Here is a 17,368-nt window from a genome sequence, read left to right as displayed (position 1 = left end):
CAAAGCATCATTGCCATTCACTCCAAACCAAGACCTTGAAGGAAAAAAACATCAGGAAACTGGTTCTTCATCAGACTGTTCTGACTGCTCCTCAGCCAACAAACTATTGTTTATTTGGAGCTACAGCTCTCCTGTGGTCATGGTCAGGCACAAGCGAACTGTCAAGAACCACAGAGGAGAACTCCTCACGTATTGGATGGGCTGACTACACAAATTCATCTCCTTCAGCACCAGGCAGTGCTTAGGAAAATGCCATGTTTAGGCAGAATGGCCATGCCAAGAATGTCAATTAAGGACATGCAAGATAGAATTAGGAAGATAGATCTGTATCGCTATAAGAAAATACAAATTTCTAAGGATGATTTTTAAATATTTTATCCCATGCGTAACAGAAAATACAGTCTTATTGTGTGAGGCTATTTAAAAATTAGTCACTTAAATGCAGTGACCATGGGAAAACTCTATCAGACAGGAACTTGAATATTGCTAAAGGTGAAACAACTTTTGAAACTCTTCCTCACAAAATCAGGAATGACTCAGAAGAGAGTGGATAACTTGACAACCTTCTACCTGATTGATGCAAGCAAATACAGAAAATTCTACTCCACTGTGGCCACTTAAAAGATCACAGAATACAGTAAATGGGAAAATGTGATTGTATTCTTGTAGCCTATTATTTTGTTGCTTCTAGCAGCAACAGCTGCTTCTTGGAACAGCAGGAAAAGGGTATCAGGCAATCAGTTTTGACTCAGTTCTCACAGAAAAACAGAAGCTAATTCAAAACATGAGAGTATGATGCAGCTCAGTTACAACAGAAAAGGGGGGATGACAAGAAAAATCACAGCCATTTCAAGCAACAGGTAAAGCTTTTCAAAATATTTGGGAAGTTGGAAAAAAAGAAAAAGGAAGGAAATTAAATGGAAGGGGGAAAGCCTAAGAATATAAAATATAAGCACTTCAAGTAAGATTATAATATAAACCCAGGAGGGAATGGAGTTCTTCCTCCCCCTGAAAGCAAGAGATCACAACAGAGGAAGACAGCAAGTGAAATGACAATATATCCTTTCTAAAATAAAATCCATCCTGAGCAAATGATTCAGAAAACCAAGAGAATTTTAAAAGCTATTAGGTAAAGGCAATAAATAAAGTATTTAAGTGTATCAGTAACAGGAAGGTTATGAAAGAATCAGATGTTCTACTAAAAGATCAGGTATCAATTATGGATACTGCAGATAAATTACTTCAATGCATTGATCTTTACTGCAGAATATGATGGAGAAACATCTCCTACAAACTTTATATTTCCAGTAGGAACCACTTACAGAGATAATGAAGTACTTACATAAAAGAAGCATCATGGAAAGATTCTCGAAGATTACTTTTCAAAGCTCATTGCAAATTCCAGGGCACTTGCCAAAATATAAAGTACAATCTGATAAAAAAACTCAAAACCATAACAAATGAAGAATCAGAAACATATGTGAAACTATGCCTCTGACTCTAACAAAGGTGGGCCAAAATATCCCAAATATTTCTCTCTAAAGAGTTTTGTAAGATTTTCTTATAGTAGAAAAGATCCATAGAAATTAAGCAAGTTTTGAATACAATCGAGTTATTATCTGCTTAATAGAAAACAAGTATCAAATTTATGTTTTGCTGTTGCCTACATAATTTTTTTCATCCTAATCAGCAAGTGGCAGGGAAATAAAAACTGAGGAGAGACACCTGGAACTTGTCAAGAAACAAACAAAACACAATGCCATCACTGGACTTCCACAGTAACTTTAAAAGACATTCTGAATTAAGAATTATTTTCTTATTATGTAGAATTTTAAAAGACATGGCTGTCCTTCGTGATAACTTTTTTTTTTGAAAACTGCATTTTGGATTAAATAATACTAAAAGGATATAAGCATGATGTGAGCACCATTAAGGTGCACACAACATTTTGGGGACAATTCCCTGTTCATTGAGACACATGACAGCCTTTCAGCAAGGTTCCAGAATGGAGGGACACAGCACACTCAGGTGATGAGGATGATGACAATAAAATGTTCATTCAACACAGACTGCAGTGGCAGCACACACAAAACATCAGGCTTAACTGGCTAGGAAATGTTTTTGTTTAGGGAATTGAAAAGATGTGCTGAAATATCCCACCACATGTGGAATTCTCTCTCTAGTCCGTATGAATTCTTTCCCTTTGGCAGTACCACCCATTCCAGGAGAATCCCTGGGAGAATACCACAGGATCCTGTGCCAAAGAGCACAACAGGAAGTGTTCCCAGACTGGATCACCTGATGATGGGCACAGCACATCATTGTGGGGCAATTTCCTTCTTACCTCTTCAATAATTCACTTGCTGGCAGGAACCTTATCATAATAAATTGAGCCTAAGAGAAAGCACACTAAGTATTCACAAACAGTTCCACTGGCTTCTCCAATCTCCTGAGCTTCCAAATCTGTCTCTCTCATTTCCTCTCAGCATCAGACCTCTGCTCCTACCTCTACTGTCCTGCTCTCTGGGTATTTCTGGAAGAGCTTCACTGAACAGCAGCAATGGAAGCATCAGCACAGAACACTGAAAAGGGCATTCACAATTTTACTGCATCAGCAAAGCACAGTAGCATAGCATACATAAAAAAATGAAATTACGAGAGACAGCCCCTGCTAGGTTTATTATGTACATACCCTCTGAATAACACACCACGTGGGAATAGCTGCTATATGTCCCTATTTTAAAAAGTTCTACAGAACCCATCAATGAAACTTCTGTATACTTATAAAGGCCTATGCTCTGAGAAGCTAAGATTTGAAAAGCAAATATAGCAGAATATTTTAGATTTCACACCTATTGCATGTTGAACCCCAGCCCTACAGTTAATTTTTAAGATGTGCATTACGAAATCCTCCTTTGATCACATCCTGATTTCGTGTGAAAGCTCCAAATATACCATGTGTTGTTTGTTTTACAAAACTATCTAAAGATCCACAAATCAGCCTTTCTGTGATTCCCTCCCCAGTGACTATCCACACTAGTCCCACAATCAACTGCTTAGCTCTATGAGAAGTCAGGCCATGATTTACTGAAAGAGTACCTGGAACTTTGGAGAACTGTAAATATTTTTTTTTTTTTTTTTTTTTTTGCAAAATAAGACTGACAGAACCACTGAGAGTCATGCAAAATATAAAACATAAAAACATTGCCAAAACCCTTCTACACAAATACCAGCCCACCATTCAGTAAAAGGGCCAGGCACAACTGCTCCAGGCTGGTAGAGTTTCAGTGTGTCTCACATCAGGCCATTTGCAGGCTTCAGTAGTCAGCTACCTGTAGGAAACCCCATGACTGCCTGGGAACACATATCTCACCTTGTGGGGTACACACTGTATACTCTGGTCACAAACAGGATGCCAACCCCATTGTTAATATCACAGTTAATATTCGGTTGTTACACCTCCTTGTTTCCACTTCATTATCCTATTTGCAACTGAAATATTCCCAGCTCTCCATTCCAAATAGCAGATTGTACCACTTAATGGCAATTAAATGCCCTCAAGGCATTAAAAAGGCTATTATCAAAACATGTTTTTCAAGCACCGGTGTAAATAATTTCATATAGGCTTTGAAATTCATAATGAGCGAGTCTTCAATGAGAACGTGTGTGTTGGGGTTGTACATCTATGTGTTAACACAATATTTATCCTCAGTAATAACTAGTGATATGAAACCTTTCTCTAAAATACTGAGTACATGAACATCTTAAGATGTTAAACAGTTTCTTGCCCACCACTAGTGAGTTTCTCTGCTACAGACATTGGTTGTAAACCCCAAACCTCACAGCAGGAAAAATAAGCAAACAAAACACTTAGCAAGCTTACATATTTACACTTGAAACCCAAGCATATCAGTTCAAGTTATGAAAAACATTTCAGCTAATTTAAAAATCAACAAACAACCCAAACTTTGTTGACACTGGAATCTTACTATTGGAAGGAGGTCGAAAGAGACACAGTAAAAAAACATTTGACAATTTTTCTCCAGCTGTGTTGATTGATTTATTACAATACCTCTCCCATAAAACTTGTCTCATTCTCCATCTGAGATTCCCTCTAATAAATGCATTTTTATTGTTAGATTTTTTTTTTTAGAGATCAGCATAGTTACACTTCAGAAAAGTCAACTATGAGCAAATGCAGAACAACAGACTAGGCTAAGCAAGTCACTCCTTTGTAACTGTTTATTTTAAATGTTAGCTAGAGCCCACTTATTCTCACTTATCTCATTGGGTTTGGATTTGGATTAGGATCCCACCTACTCAGAGAACATTTTGACTCTATCTATAGAAGACTACACCATACTGAAAGTGTTTCTTCCTTTTGATGTGAGATATGGCAACAATAACACTTTGGTCCTAAAATATAACAAGACAGTAATATAAAGCATAGTAGTTACTAAAATTCCCAGTGACAAGTGATTATAAAGTTAAGCTAAAAAGATTTAAATGGGGTTGTCATAATGGCAGGCTTTGGCCTAATGAGTGTCCCAAATTCAAACTTGATTCCACTCACAGCAGGAGAAAAATAAAGAATTACTAACTAGAGTAAGTGGCTTGCTAGGGTGTCTCACAGACAGCCCTGCCCTCCTGTCAGATACAGGATACAGCTCTGTCAACTGGGGACAGATCTTGGCTATATTTGGAGATATATTTTTAAATCACCCAAAAAAATAGATGCTTCTGTCCCTTCCTCTTTAGTATTTAAGTCCAATAGATATCACTGTCAGAGAATTGTTGGAAATTAGCAGACATTCAAGCAACAGAACAACCAAGGACATCAGGTATTTTCTGAAATTTAAAACAAGACTTGTGAAGTATATTTCCTTCTTATTTTTTGAATATTCATTAATACACACCTTACATCTCATCTGTACTTCTTCATCATGTCTTTATTTCACAAATAAGAAAACCTGAGGTTGAGGAAAAGGAGGGGATCACTCTTGGTCTCCTAACTTCCAGTAACCAACAGTATCAGAACTTTTACTGTCACTGAGGTTTTAACAACTTTTTGAGACGAGCAGCAGACCAATAAGCAAGCTAAACTAGTGAGAAAGAAGTCATCACTGCTACAGCCACTTTTTCCCTAGTGGAAGGGGAAGGGGAGGGTGACTTTTTGTCGAGCTGTACCGGCGGAGGGCAGAGCCCCAGAGCAGGCAGGGCAGCGCCGTTTATTCACGCCTGAGCGCTGCCTACAGAGAGGGATCTCCACCCACGCACTATGGGATTGCTTTTTCTGCACCCAGCAGGAAAAGTTACTGTGTTATGTAATGCATGAAATCATTATACAAAGTAACCAACAAAAAGGTGAAATGCACGTGGATCTCTGCTATTAGTTTGGGATTTGGGGTTTTTATACATCAGCCTACTTTTCATAACAACTACTGAAATTGCACATCACGTATTCTTAATTTGATTTCCTCCTGGTTTCCTTTATTTGTGTTTTGATTATCTCAGCCTCCATTTAGGCAGAGTTGAACTGAACTTCAGAAGAAATTAATTATGTTTGGACTCTAAACTCCTGTCAATGAAGAGTTCTCATGTAAAACATTCAATCTAGTGCCTGTCTGTGGTCTATCCTGCTTCTTGCTGTGATTCTTACAAAACTGCTGACCTACAGCTCCTGCTGAATACTCAGTTACACATGAGCTCCTCAAATTCTAATTCTATTCCACAACACAAAAATATAGGAAATTTCTTGTTAAGTAGTATTTGTTAGGATAAAGGTCCAAGAGTCTATGCTTTCATATAGACTGCATTCATAAACAGGATTAAAAATGTGAAAAAAAATATTAAGAGAGTGTTACAATTTTAAGGGGTGATTGAAAAATAATCTCTAATTAAATAATACAAATGTAATGTGTCTAATTAATTAGATATAATCTTACAGTATCTTCTTAAAAGCATTTAAAAAAAAATAAGCTCCCTAATAAACTCAAACTGCTTTTAAGCAGCCAAAATTCTCCGAGTGTGCAAATAAAACATCTCAGAAGCATTATTAATCTTTTGATCATCTAACATACCTCATCCTCACTGTAGGACTCTACCCACCATCATCTCTTTAGTAAGGCATTTTATTGCTATGCCTGTCCAATATGCTTTATTTTCTATAGGTACATCACTGACCAGTCAAGTGTTCCATTAAAATCAGGGCTAAATGTATTTTAATTATTGTAAAATTTAAATAAATATGTGTTCATGGTTTCAAATTATGCACTGTAAACAAACCAGGAATGAGGAGTTCAGTAGCTCCTCAATCTGTGTGTGTTCAGCTCATATTTATAGATCCACCTTACAGCAGCAAAGCAGTGGCTGGCTACAAATCCCCTACATCTGCCAAGGTGACAGAGGACAGCTTTCCAAATGTATGCAAACACAAGGTGCAATCCAGCCTTATAGTACACCCAAATACTGAAATCCAGTAAGTGCAAGTGATCTTTTCAGTCCCCTATAAAATAACAATTACGGTATCAAACTCTCCTCCTCTTAAACATATCACACACTAGCATTTCAGCTTCACATATTTAGATTAAATCCAGCCCTCCAAGGACTAAAACCTGAGAGAATTTCCTATTGCAGACAGATACTTCTAAAGCAAATTTAAAATATTAAGTTACGATTCATGCTTTTCATTTACAACTAAGTAGGGCTCTGTAAAGAATGTGCTCCAGATATGAAAAGATATCAGAAGCACTTCTTTCCCCTCTGTGTGTTTGTAAGTAACAAGGCAGGGTAGCTCATGCTGACAGAGACGAGGCAGAGGTTGTGTCTCCCCAGACCAGGCCAGCCTGGACACAGCTCACTCTGTCACCTCTGCTGCCCACTCACCCCGTTTCCTCTGTAAGACAAGGTGACAGCAAATGTTCACCCCCCTCAGTAAAAATGAGACTCAGAGTGTCCTGTGGGTGCTGCATTTTCTCTGTTGGTTTTATGATGATGGGCATCAAGGTCCTCACAGCTCAGAAGGTAATCAGTCGAGGCAAAGGTACAACCCCTCAGCAGAAGGGGTAGAAAGAGAGCCAACGTGCTCTGTGAAAACCTGCTGCAGAAGCACAGCCTCAGCCAGTAGCACACTGCATCATTTTACTAGCATTACCTTGAGGTAGTCACTGAATTTAATAGTGTGTATATTAGAAACTCAGAAACAGCACCAATGATTACTTTCACCTGTTAAGAGAGTAAAATTCATAAATTGTTCTGCTTTCCAATCTGTATTTTTCTGACTAACATTTTTTTAAGGATGAAAACTAATTGTAACCAATTGTAACTAATTGTAACCAACAATTAGTTGGTTACTACTAACTACTAACTACAGCTGACCCTGTGAAATGTGTGGTATGCTCTATTATAATAAATAATAAAATAAAGACTGAAATTTAGATTGAAATCTAAAAGCAAAAGAAACACAATCTGCTTAAGGAAAAAGTCATTGCTGTATGTCTTTATGCATTACTTTAAGCTTTCTAGTTATTACAAAGAAACCAAACTAAACTAAACTAAACTAAACTAAACGCTGAGGGGATTGAACTTTTACCACTATGACCATTATGTATCTGGGCCAGAATTCAGGCTAAAGACTGATGTGGTTTAGCTACTTATGAAATAATTATAAAAGTACCTCTACCCTTCTAAATCAGGAGAACTGACATTCATCAGAATAATCTCCTCAGTAAAGTTCCTGAACCCACTGCCCACTGAACCCTGGCAGAGCAAAGCCTGGTAGGAAAATCACCATATCAGTTCAGTGCAGCTTATCGCTGGGTTTCCAACAAAACCCCTGCTTCTCTTTTGTGAATTCATTCACAGATTGAACAAGAAAATTAATTTTCTCTCCACACAACACTACTCTTAAAAAAAAAAAAAAAAAACTAACAAAGCAACCTCTTTGGAAGACAATTAATAGATTGTTTTTAGCAAGTATTATACAATAATTCCTAGTCAAAGCTTCTGAGATAGCTTAGTACTACTCTAATGGTAACCCACTCAGCACTTGTACCGTAATTCACCAGGGGAGTGGAAACAAAGATGCCCCACATTTTTTTTAATATTCAATGGTTTAATATTCAAATTACTCTGCCACTGGGAAGGGCAGTTAGCTACAGCTCTGAGGCACCCTGAACACACTACTGGAAATGCTATTTTCCTATGCACTGAACTGGGAGACAGAAGTAACCATTAGCCTTGCCCAGTGCAGCACAGTTTTCCAGGTTAGCGACATTTTCAGTGCAACTTTCTTGGTTTTGTTAAAATCTTGATTACATTCAGAAGCAGCACAGCAAATTCAGGCTGAACATTTTCAACCTTCCTTGTCAACCACTTGTCACTGCAGTAAAAGTACACCACCAGCACCCTTCCAGGAGAATAACACACCTTATCTCCATCCCTGCCTTACAAGTTCTGACATCAGTGAGAATACTCAGCTCTGGAAAAGAGACTATTTGCTATTAATACTAATTTATTGGTTTGCTATTGCACAGTGCTATAGCCCCTCTATCTGGTAACAGCCAGCAATCAAGGCTCAGTTCTTGCTGAACTAGAATCTTGAACTTTTACAGGAATCATACCGTGAAAAGAACAATATAAAGTTTATTTCATAATTTTGACTTCAAAAAATAATAGATCTTTAAAACACATCTTGCCATCCCTAATGTTTTAGAAAGCATTCTTTATCTATAAGCTTCATGAAAAAGTCATATATCTAGCATATATCTAGCTGAGAACATAATACAGAGAAAAACTACAAATCAGAGATATTCTCAAGAATAATGAAAAACAAAAGTCAGGAAAAGAAAGAGTTTAAAAGTGATGTGTAAAAAGATTCATGACCCACGTGTCTTGTCACAGTCTACAGCTAAGCAACTACAGTCCTCCCGAACACAAAGATTTTATTACAGAACTCATTTCAGGCAAAGGATAAACAGGATAATGATATATTTTTCAAGGCAGTGCTAAGAACACACACACAAAAAAGAAAATGTTCTAATGGAAACTCAGTTCTAATAAGCACATTTAAATAATGTTGGCAGCTTTTTAAAAGCTGATGTACATTTACTTACACAGACATGTTTTGTAAGCACTCACACTGCAATCTAAGACAGACGAACACATTTAATCACACAGATGTTCACAAAAATTGGCCCTGATCCTGCAGATCCATAACTCTACAAAACACAAAATGCATCACTAGCACACCCTAAACTGGGCCTATAATGTTTGCAAAACTTGGCCATACAGCAATATCCTTTTAAAAAATGGAAGACTAAAAACTACTTCGTTCAGCACAACATCTACACGGAATACTATCAGGATATTTCTTCCTCAAAGCTTTACTATAAGAGTTACAAAACGACTCTGTGAAAGACCTGAATTTTCATAAAAGCTAAAATACCAGTTAATATCAGTGATATCTTTCCTATCAGAAGAAAATACAAGTGGCAGGTGGGGATGGGACACAACTGTACAGCCCTTAGACTTGCCAAGGGATTAATTCAAATTTTAAAAGAAGAAGAAAAGTCAGAAACCCAAAGACCAACAAACAAAAAGATGTTAAAGTAAAAAGAAGATACTTTGTAGCTTTCTGGGTTGATTTTACAGGGGCCAAAGCAGAATTCAGTTATTCCAAATCAAACCTTCAGGCTGTCTTTTTACTGGACAGTGAGCCTTTTCCATTGTACCTGAGCTTTCCCCAAATTTTAACTCCTGCAAAAAATAAAAAAATAAAGTCACTCTGAGGAAAAAATGTAAATCAATTTGGACTTAAAAATTGGTTGTTCAACATGATAAGAAGTGAATTATCTTTGAAGCTGAATAGTTTATCTCCTACAGTCAGCAGTAAACATATCAGCACCAAAAAAAAAAAGAAATCAGGAGTAATGTGTTGTAAAAAAGACCTGAAAGTCATGGAATCCTCCTATTTAAAGGCTACAGGAGAAACACAGCTTTGGAAATCCAAAATACTTGTCTCAGAAGACAGAAAAGACAGAATACTGGAATAATTATTTCCTATATATTTTTAAACATTGCTAGGGTAATATTGAGTACATTGAAAAATGGAAACAGCCATTTAAACAGTTAGCAATAAGCATTTAGTTAATATATTTTTCTGCACTACCTCCAAATTTCACCAGAAAGAGTTGATCCAATTAGGCATTTCTTCCATGAAAAGGACATGGAAATTTGTAAGTGCAGTTGCTATTTTAATTTTCCTTGTGGCTGCTTTATTCTATTTTTTCCTCTTGAAGGCATTCTACCAAGGGACCCCAGAAACCTGTGTGACAGAAAGTAGAAATCCATTCAAAAAGCACTCGCCCACTTGTGCGTTCACTTTCTCTGTGCTACTTACAGGCCACCTGAATGTTCATCCTCTATCTTGTCCAGGTTTAAAATGCCCTCTCTCCACCCTCACAGGGACCTCCTTTCCTCCAATGAAGATGCACTTTACTCAGTGGAGTGGCTTGAGATTAGACATGAGGGGAAAATAAAAGAAAGCAAGCAGGTTTATGAGCTGTCCACCTTGGAAATTCAGTTAGCCATGAGAAAACAGACCTGCAGTTTTGATCTGAAGCACAGCTGTCTCATTAAATGACACTTCCAACCCTCACCATACTGAAGGAACTCAGTCCCTTGGAGAAAGAAAACTTCTCCATAACACAAAGTATTTCATTGTTTCTCCTGGTTTCTGTCTACTCTTGTAATGCAAAATAATAATAAAAAAGTACTTGTGCTTAATAGTAACAGTGACTACAAATCCCTTCCACACAGCAGAACCTGAAAGAGACTTCCAAATTAAAACAGATGCACTTCAGCTTGGCATTCAGTCTAACTAGCTCCAATGAAACCTCTGGGTTTTTTTGTGAACCACACTGACCGGCAAGCACCAGAACCGAGGCAGCCAAAGACTGGCCTTGGGCTTACTACAGGCTTTGAGATCCTGATGCTCCTCAAAAACTGGCACTGTGCAAATGCACGAATCCATGCTTGTATTTTGTGTTTGCACACACACATGCACAGCATTGTAAAGTTGTTCAAACAAAAAGCTCCAAAAGAAACCACCAGGCTCAGAGACAAACAAGCCTCTGCTTTTAACAAATTTATTTATATATGCTTGTGACCAAGTCATCCCACATGATTTTACTAGGCACTTTTCCTTGTGCAGCATGTTTACAAAACAATCACAGGAGAAATCAACAAAACCAAACACTGGTAGTTTCAGGTACTTCCTGAAAGCCATATGGGCTATGAAACTGAAAGTCAAGGCCAAATCCACAGCAATCCATGTGTTTACTGGGCTTTGCCTTCAAAGCAATGAGTCATATGATAAATGCACTGTGCAACACTAGACACAATTCTGTAGAGACAGGTCTTTTGCTTTAATTTTTAATTTCCATTTTCTATGGGTTTAGATAAACCATGAACATTACTTTAGCATAATCCTTTGCAATGAATCAATATTCTAATTTAATAATGGTATTCTGTTGTCAACATATAATATATCACATAATGTCCTTGTATAGATGCAAAAAAAAAAAAGCCAAATAAAATTCAAGGCTTTGTTTTCACCAGTGATCACAGGTTAAATCAATGTAATGATAAACTCTACAGTCCCTAGAAGAATTTCCTTCAGGGTTAAAAATCAGCATGGAATAATTTCAGCCATATTCCTCCCACTCGTCATGCCAGTGCTGTGCAATCTCTTCTAGGTCATAGAATGCCAACAATAACTTTAATGAAGGGAAGAGAGAAGAAATATATCTGAATAGAATCAATGTACATATCTGACTGGGTCTTATTTAAATATTCCACTTCTTTATGAATTCAGTGATAGCTGCTCTAGTCCCTAACTGTAAAGAAGATTAAAAATAGAATACAGAATTAAGTCCAGTGTCCTCTAACTTAATTGAAACAGATAAAGCAAGTTATAGCTGTAAAATATGAAAAATAAATTACAATAACTTTTACTTCAGTGATGCAGCTGCATGTCTGTGTTTGTTATTTTTACCTTGACAGTCCTGTCAACAAGTATCTAAGACAGGAAACACAAATCTAATCGTGTCTGTGGCACTGACCAAGTGTATGTGAATAAAAATAAGTGAGAATGAAGAAGAAGCAAACGCTCTTAAAACTCCCAGTTGTTTTTCTCAGTACTTTTTTTCAATTCAACAGCTTTTGAAGCATTTAAAATTGGTAGATAACTGGCATATTAGTCTCAGTTAATGCCAAAGGCACGTGCTCTGCAGTCACATGTGCTTCCCTCGATTCAATGACAGCTCACGCTCGTCATGCCAAGTGCTCGCGATCCATGTCATTTGCTGGCAGAATGCTTCAGAGCTCTGGGAAGAGTAGGTCTGGTTTTACTACGGTTTGGCACCTCCCACAACACCCTCCAGTTGGTGAAAACCCCGCAGCTCCATCTAAGTGTCATCCTTAATGTGAAAAAGATATTTGAGTCAGTGCAAAATAAAACAAACAGCTTTTACCAAAATGTCAGTGCTGGTAGCAGTGCATCTGCCAGATGCTTGTTACTTGAACCCATGCTGTGCATAACAATCACTCAGAGATATGACGAGGATAAACGACTGGACCAGAAAATCTTTAGCAGGAAATCAAAGTATACTCAGACTCCCCAAAAAAAAAAAAAAAAAAAAAAAAAAAAAAAAGTTGCAATTGGACTTCACAAGATATATTGATTAAGTGTTCTGTAACATCTCTTTTCTTGGTTACTATGCATTACTTGAGCCCCACCTGCCTGACCTCAGTTCTCTGCATTAGCCTTTGGTCATATGAACACAAGAGAAACCACAGTGCTATTTCATAGCTGAATTCACACAGGAATTCTTTTAAGTACAGTATCTCAATTCGAAGATAATAACATTACTGAAGAACCCAGAATACCATGAAAAATGCATATTGGAAAAATCAGGGCATGACTCTTTAGAAATTAAACCGACGGCTTGATAAAAATAAAACTTCACTAGCATGTTCCAGCCTGTTGGTTGATTGTTTTTGATCTACAGGCTGGAATATCCTGCTAAATTAGTGATTGACTTTTACACTGAGCACTGGATGAAGAGGCTTAGGCTGAAAAGGCATGGTTCATAATTTATCATGGAAAACACATGCAGGCACAAGATGCAGAGAGAGATTTGGTGAGTAAGTGGCTTTTGCTTAGTCAGAACCTGAAGGATCTTCATCAAGAACTTTCAAAACAGCTAACAGATAGTTTGACTTTGAGTGAAACACAACCAAGAATTATTGTCATTATGCACACCCACAAAAAAAGAGAGATTTCACAACATCTCCTCCGATGAATGCACACACAGAGAAAAGGCTTTACCAACACTTATTCAGGTGGGCTATCATCTGGCTTCCTGGAGAAATAACTCCTGATTTGCCTTCCATTTTCCTAAATCCTGCTTTGAGCCCATTTTAACATTTTAAACAATTAAATAAACTACAACACAAAACTGGTATAAATAAAGATAGCTGCTTCTTTTCTTAAAAGCTGTGGCATGTTAAATAACCTAGGACTCCCGCCCACATATGTGCCTTGCCAAGCCAGAGGATGACACAAGGGCATGCACTATTTTGAAGGCTGGGGCATGAGATTTATTGTGTCAGATTTGTATTCACAAGGTACAATAGGATCCATGACTTTCATTTCAATAGCAGCTGGAACAACGGGCACAGAAGGAACATGCAGCTCAACCTGGGAAATTAGGATGAATTTGTTAAAAAAAAAAAAAATCCCTTTCTTACTGAGAGCTATTAGAGGCAGACACAGATACTTGCTTTGGGGTCACACCATGTCAGCAGTTCATAGCAGAAAAACTGGGTTTCTCCTTTCTCTCCCCTCAGTGGCTAACTGCAGCCTCAAAGAATTTTAAACATATCCTTACAGATGCTTGTATGTATCAGGAGAGTACAGCTGTAGGCTTTAAAAAACATGTTCATATGCCCTACAAATTCAAATCCTTTTTTATGTAATCTATTTAATCTTCCATTAATGATAATCTCTGCTATCAATGTGCCCAAACAGGGTCAATTTCTGCCGGATTTGCACTTCTTGCATTTCCATCCTATAACTGAGCTGCATTTAATGAAGGGAAACAAACACCCTGCTGTAAAAGGTATTAGCAGCCTCCCTAAAACAAAAAATAGTTAGGAAGCTCTGCAACTGCCAGGAACATTTCAAGATTGTGGTTTTTCTTCTTCCTTTGTGTGTCTTGCATAGAGGAGAGTCCTGCCAGCTGAACATTATTTATTAATCAGGACATTCCTGCCTTCTATAAGGAGACAGCCTAGAGGGGCAGAAATTGCTGTGGATTTCTCTTACATATCCAACGAGACAGAAAGGGAAGCAAGGAAGAGATTGCAAGGAAGCATTTAGACCCCGACAGATCCCACCTGGCAAGCCCAGGCAGATACACACACGTACATCACAGCAGCTTGAAGAACCATGTAGCATATCTGGTTCACACAAGGATTAAGAATAGACATATGGGTTGAAAATCTGGCTTCATTTGCTGCTTTGTTTTTAAGAAGTGCCCTATACAGCTCCCCACACCTGAGAGAAACAAGCTGCATTGAGCTCCACAAAAGATTTTCCTTCTGGTAACTTCCAACTACCTTAGGTTCTATCTACAAAACGTGCAGGCTTGGACACACCTGTAAGGGCTGCTTCTCCCTCAATTACTGTGGCACACATAAGCAAAACGAGTTATTGCCTCGTTAGCTCTTCTGATTTAGTGATAGTTTCATTTGTAATCATCCCCAGCCATCCGCCACCTGCACACCCACCCACCCACACATACACATCCAATTTGCTGCTCTTCTCCCAATTTTGTCAATTCACAAGATCAGCTTGCACTGCCTATCCTCTCTGCCCCAGTGCTTATCAACAAATAGATTTAATAGACAAAATAAAGTTCATACTGCTCTCCAACAAAACCCTCCAGCAGAACACCCCTACATTAGCATACAAAAGGGGAGCCCTGGGCTGTAAAAGGGATTCAATTGAACTGACTTTACCATCAGCAGCAAGAGTTAATGGAGGACACCCGGCTTTTCACTTCCTCTACTGCATCCAAGAAAGCTCAGAATACTATAATACAGTAAAATTGAGCATTTCACTAAATAGCATCTGACAGAAGTTCTTTTGGCTAAGATTGCATTTGTCCTAAGTAACCTTTATGAGAAGCTGAAAGTTGATGCACCCAGATCAAATGAATTTTCAGCTTTAGCCCGAATCCTTAGGTTTGTGCTTGGGAGGGTGGGAAGAACCAGCCACCAAGCATCAATCGGAGAACTAGCCCCCTCCTCTGCTTAAAAAAAAAATAGTCAGTTACGGCAACACGGTGCTCTGGCTACACACGGGAGTCGGCAAAGCTCTGGGATGGGTCTGCATAGGCGCGGGGTGCCCCGGGCTCCTTCCCGGCGGAGCTGGCCGCAGCTCCTTCAGGAGTGGGGCGCTGGGACGGACAGAGCATTCCTGCGGAGCCCGCCCTCGTTTCGAGGGAGACGAGCGTGCGGGAAGCCAAACTCCGTCACCAGCAGAGAAGCACACGCACAATCCAGCCCGCACCTGCTGAAGACCACTCTCTCCACACTGCCCCTTGGGGGGGGGGGGGGGTTATCACTACTCCGTCTCGCTCAGACACCCCCCCAGCATCTCCTAAGTACCTTTCGCAGACCAGCCTAGAAGGGGAAAGGGGGTCTGCAGCCTTCCTAAATCCACACTGAAAAGCAATCTCCTCAAATGGCTGCTCCTGCCTCAACATCCATCACACAAGCAGGGAACTCGCAGGGGGTAAAAAGGGGGCGCAAGCAGGGAAGGGAGAAAGAAGCGCAAACTTCGGAGCTCTCCGGCTTCCCGCACGGCAGCAACTGTACGGGAACGACACGGTGGCCACCTCTGACCGACGCATCGCCCCGGCCCGACCCCGCCGCCGCTCGCCCACGCCGGGTCTGGACGGGGCGAGGCGCGCACCGAGCGGCCCGAGGGCGCGGGGCGGCCGGCGACACTTACGGGTTTTGGGGGTCGTGCTGGCCTCCGGCGTGGTGGTGGTCGACTCCTGGAAGGGAGACAAGGTCCAGGACGGCGCCGAGTCGTGGACGTAGATCTTGTAGGAGGAGGTAGCGTGTGCCGCAGTGGGCCAGGCGGGCAGCGGCGGGGTGCTGGGGGCGGCGGGCGGCGGCCGGGCGCCGCGGCCGGCGGTGCCGGGGGGGCCGCTGGCGGGCGGTGCCGTGTGCGGCGACACGGGGTGCCTGGCCGCGGTGGGCCGCGGGCCGCCCCGCGCAGGGCCGCGGGTGCCGGGGGGCCGCGGGGGAGCCCGGCTCATGGTGGTGAGGCGGGGGCTGACACGGCTGGGCGGCCGCGGCGTGGCGGCGGCGGTGGTCTCCGCGCCGCGGGGGGGGGCGGTGGGCTTGGAGAGGAAGAAGGGGTCCTGCCCCACGCCCTTGGCGTCCATCAGCTCGGTGGGGACGTACTCCTTGACGGAGCCCACCACGATCCACTTGAGCAGCATGAGGCTGAGCCCCAGACCGATGAAGCCGATGAAGAGGGGTACCACGCAAAGCCACGTCTGCTGCCGGTTCCAGACGATGCAGTCGCTGCAGCGCAGCTCCCGCGGCGGCCCCCCGGCCCCATCCCCGCCCGGGCCCCCCGCCGCAGCCGCCGCCTCCGCCGCCCCGGGCGCCGCGGCGCCGGCAGCCCCCTCGCTCATCCTAGGGGCCGTCCGCAGCGCCTCCGCGGCCCCGGGGCATCAGCGCGCCGCGGCTGCCGGCGGCATGCGGCGGAGGAGAGCGGAGGGGAGCGCGGCGCCGTGCGGAGCGGGCGGCGGGAGCGCCCCGCTCAGTCACGCCGCCGGCACGGCATGCCCCGCGCCGCCCCGCGCAGCCTCCCGCGGCCGCGGAGTCAGCGGGACGGCCGCGCCATCCGCCGGGTGCCCGACTCTAGCGCTGCTCGCTGCAGCCTCGTCGCTCTTCTTCTTGTCCCTCCGCTATAAGGTTTTTCTTTTCCTTTTTCTTTCTTTTTTTTTTTTTTTTTTTTCCGAGTAATAAGTCGCAGGGATCAGCCTCCGCGGTTTATTTATTTTTTATCCCAAGCGTGCGGCTCCGGCGACGTGCAGGTAACATTCCTTCACATTCACGCACCTTCTCGCCTTTCCTCTCCCCTCGGGGCTTGGGGGATCCTTTCTTTCCGTCTTTCTTTCCTTCCTTCCCTCCCCCGCCCGCTCGGCTCCTGCCTATGCCCGGCCGCGGCGCAGCAGCATCCCTCGGCGGCTCCGCGGGGAGGCGGCGGCGCGGCGCAGCG

General features: G+C 41.6%; 1 protein-coding gene across 1 annotated transcript in view; it reads right to left on the bottom strand.

Annotated features, from left to right (window-relative positions):
- Window positions 1-16,778, bottom strand: part of NRG3 (neuregulin 3) — a 344,333-nt gene extending 327,555 nt beyond the window's left edge. The window contains exon 1 of the mRNA XM_053984120.1: window positions 16,082-16,778. Within this exon, the coding sequence (XP_053840095.1) occupies window positions 16,082-16,778 (697 nt within the window). The remainder of the gene's footprint in view (window positions 1-16,081) is intronic.
- Between the last annotated feature and the right edge of the window lie 590 nt (window positions 16,779-17,368).

This window comes from Vidua macroura, chromosome 8 (assembly GCF_024509145.1).
Source record: "Vidua macroura isolate BioBank_ID:100142 chromosome 8, ASM2450914v1, whole genome shotgun sequence".
Taxonomy (NCBI): Eukaryota; Metazoa; Chordata; class Aves; order Passeriformes; family Viduidae; genus Vidua; species Vidua macroura.
Note: the sequence above shows the minus strand (reverse complement) of the source record. Positions and strands in the feature narration are given on the sequence as shown.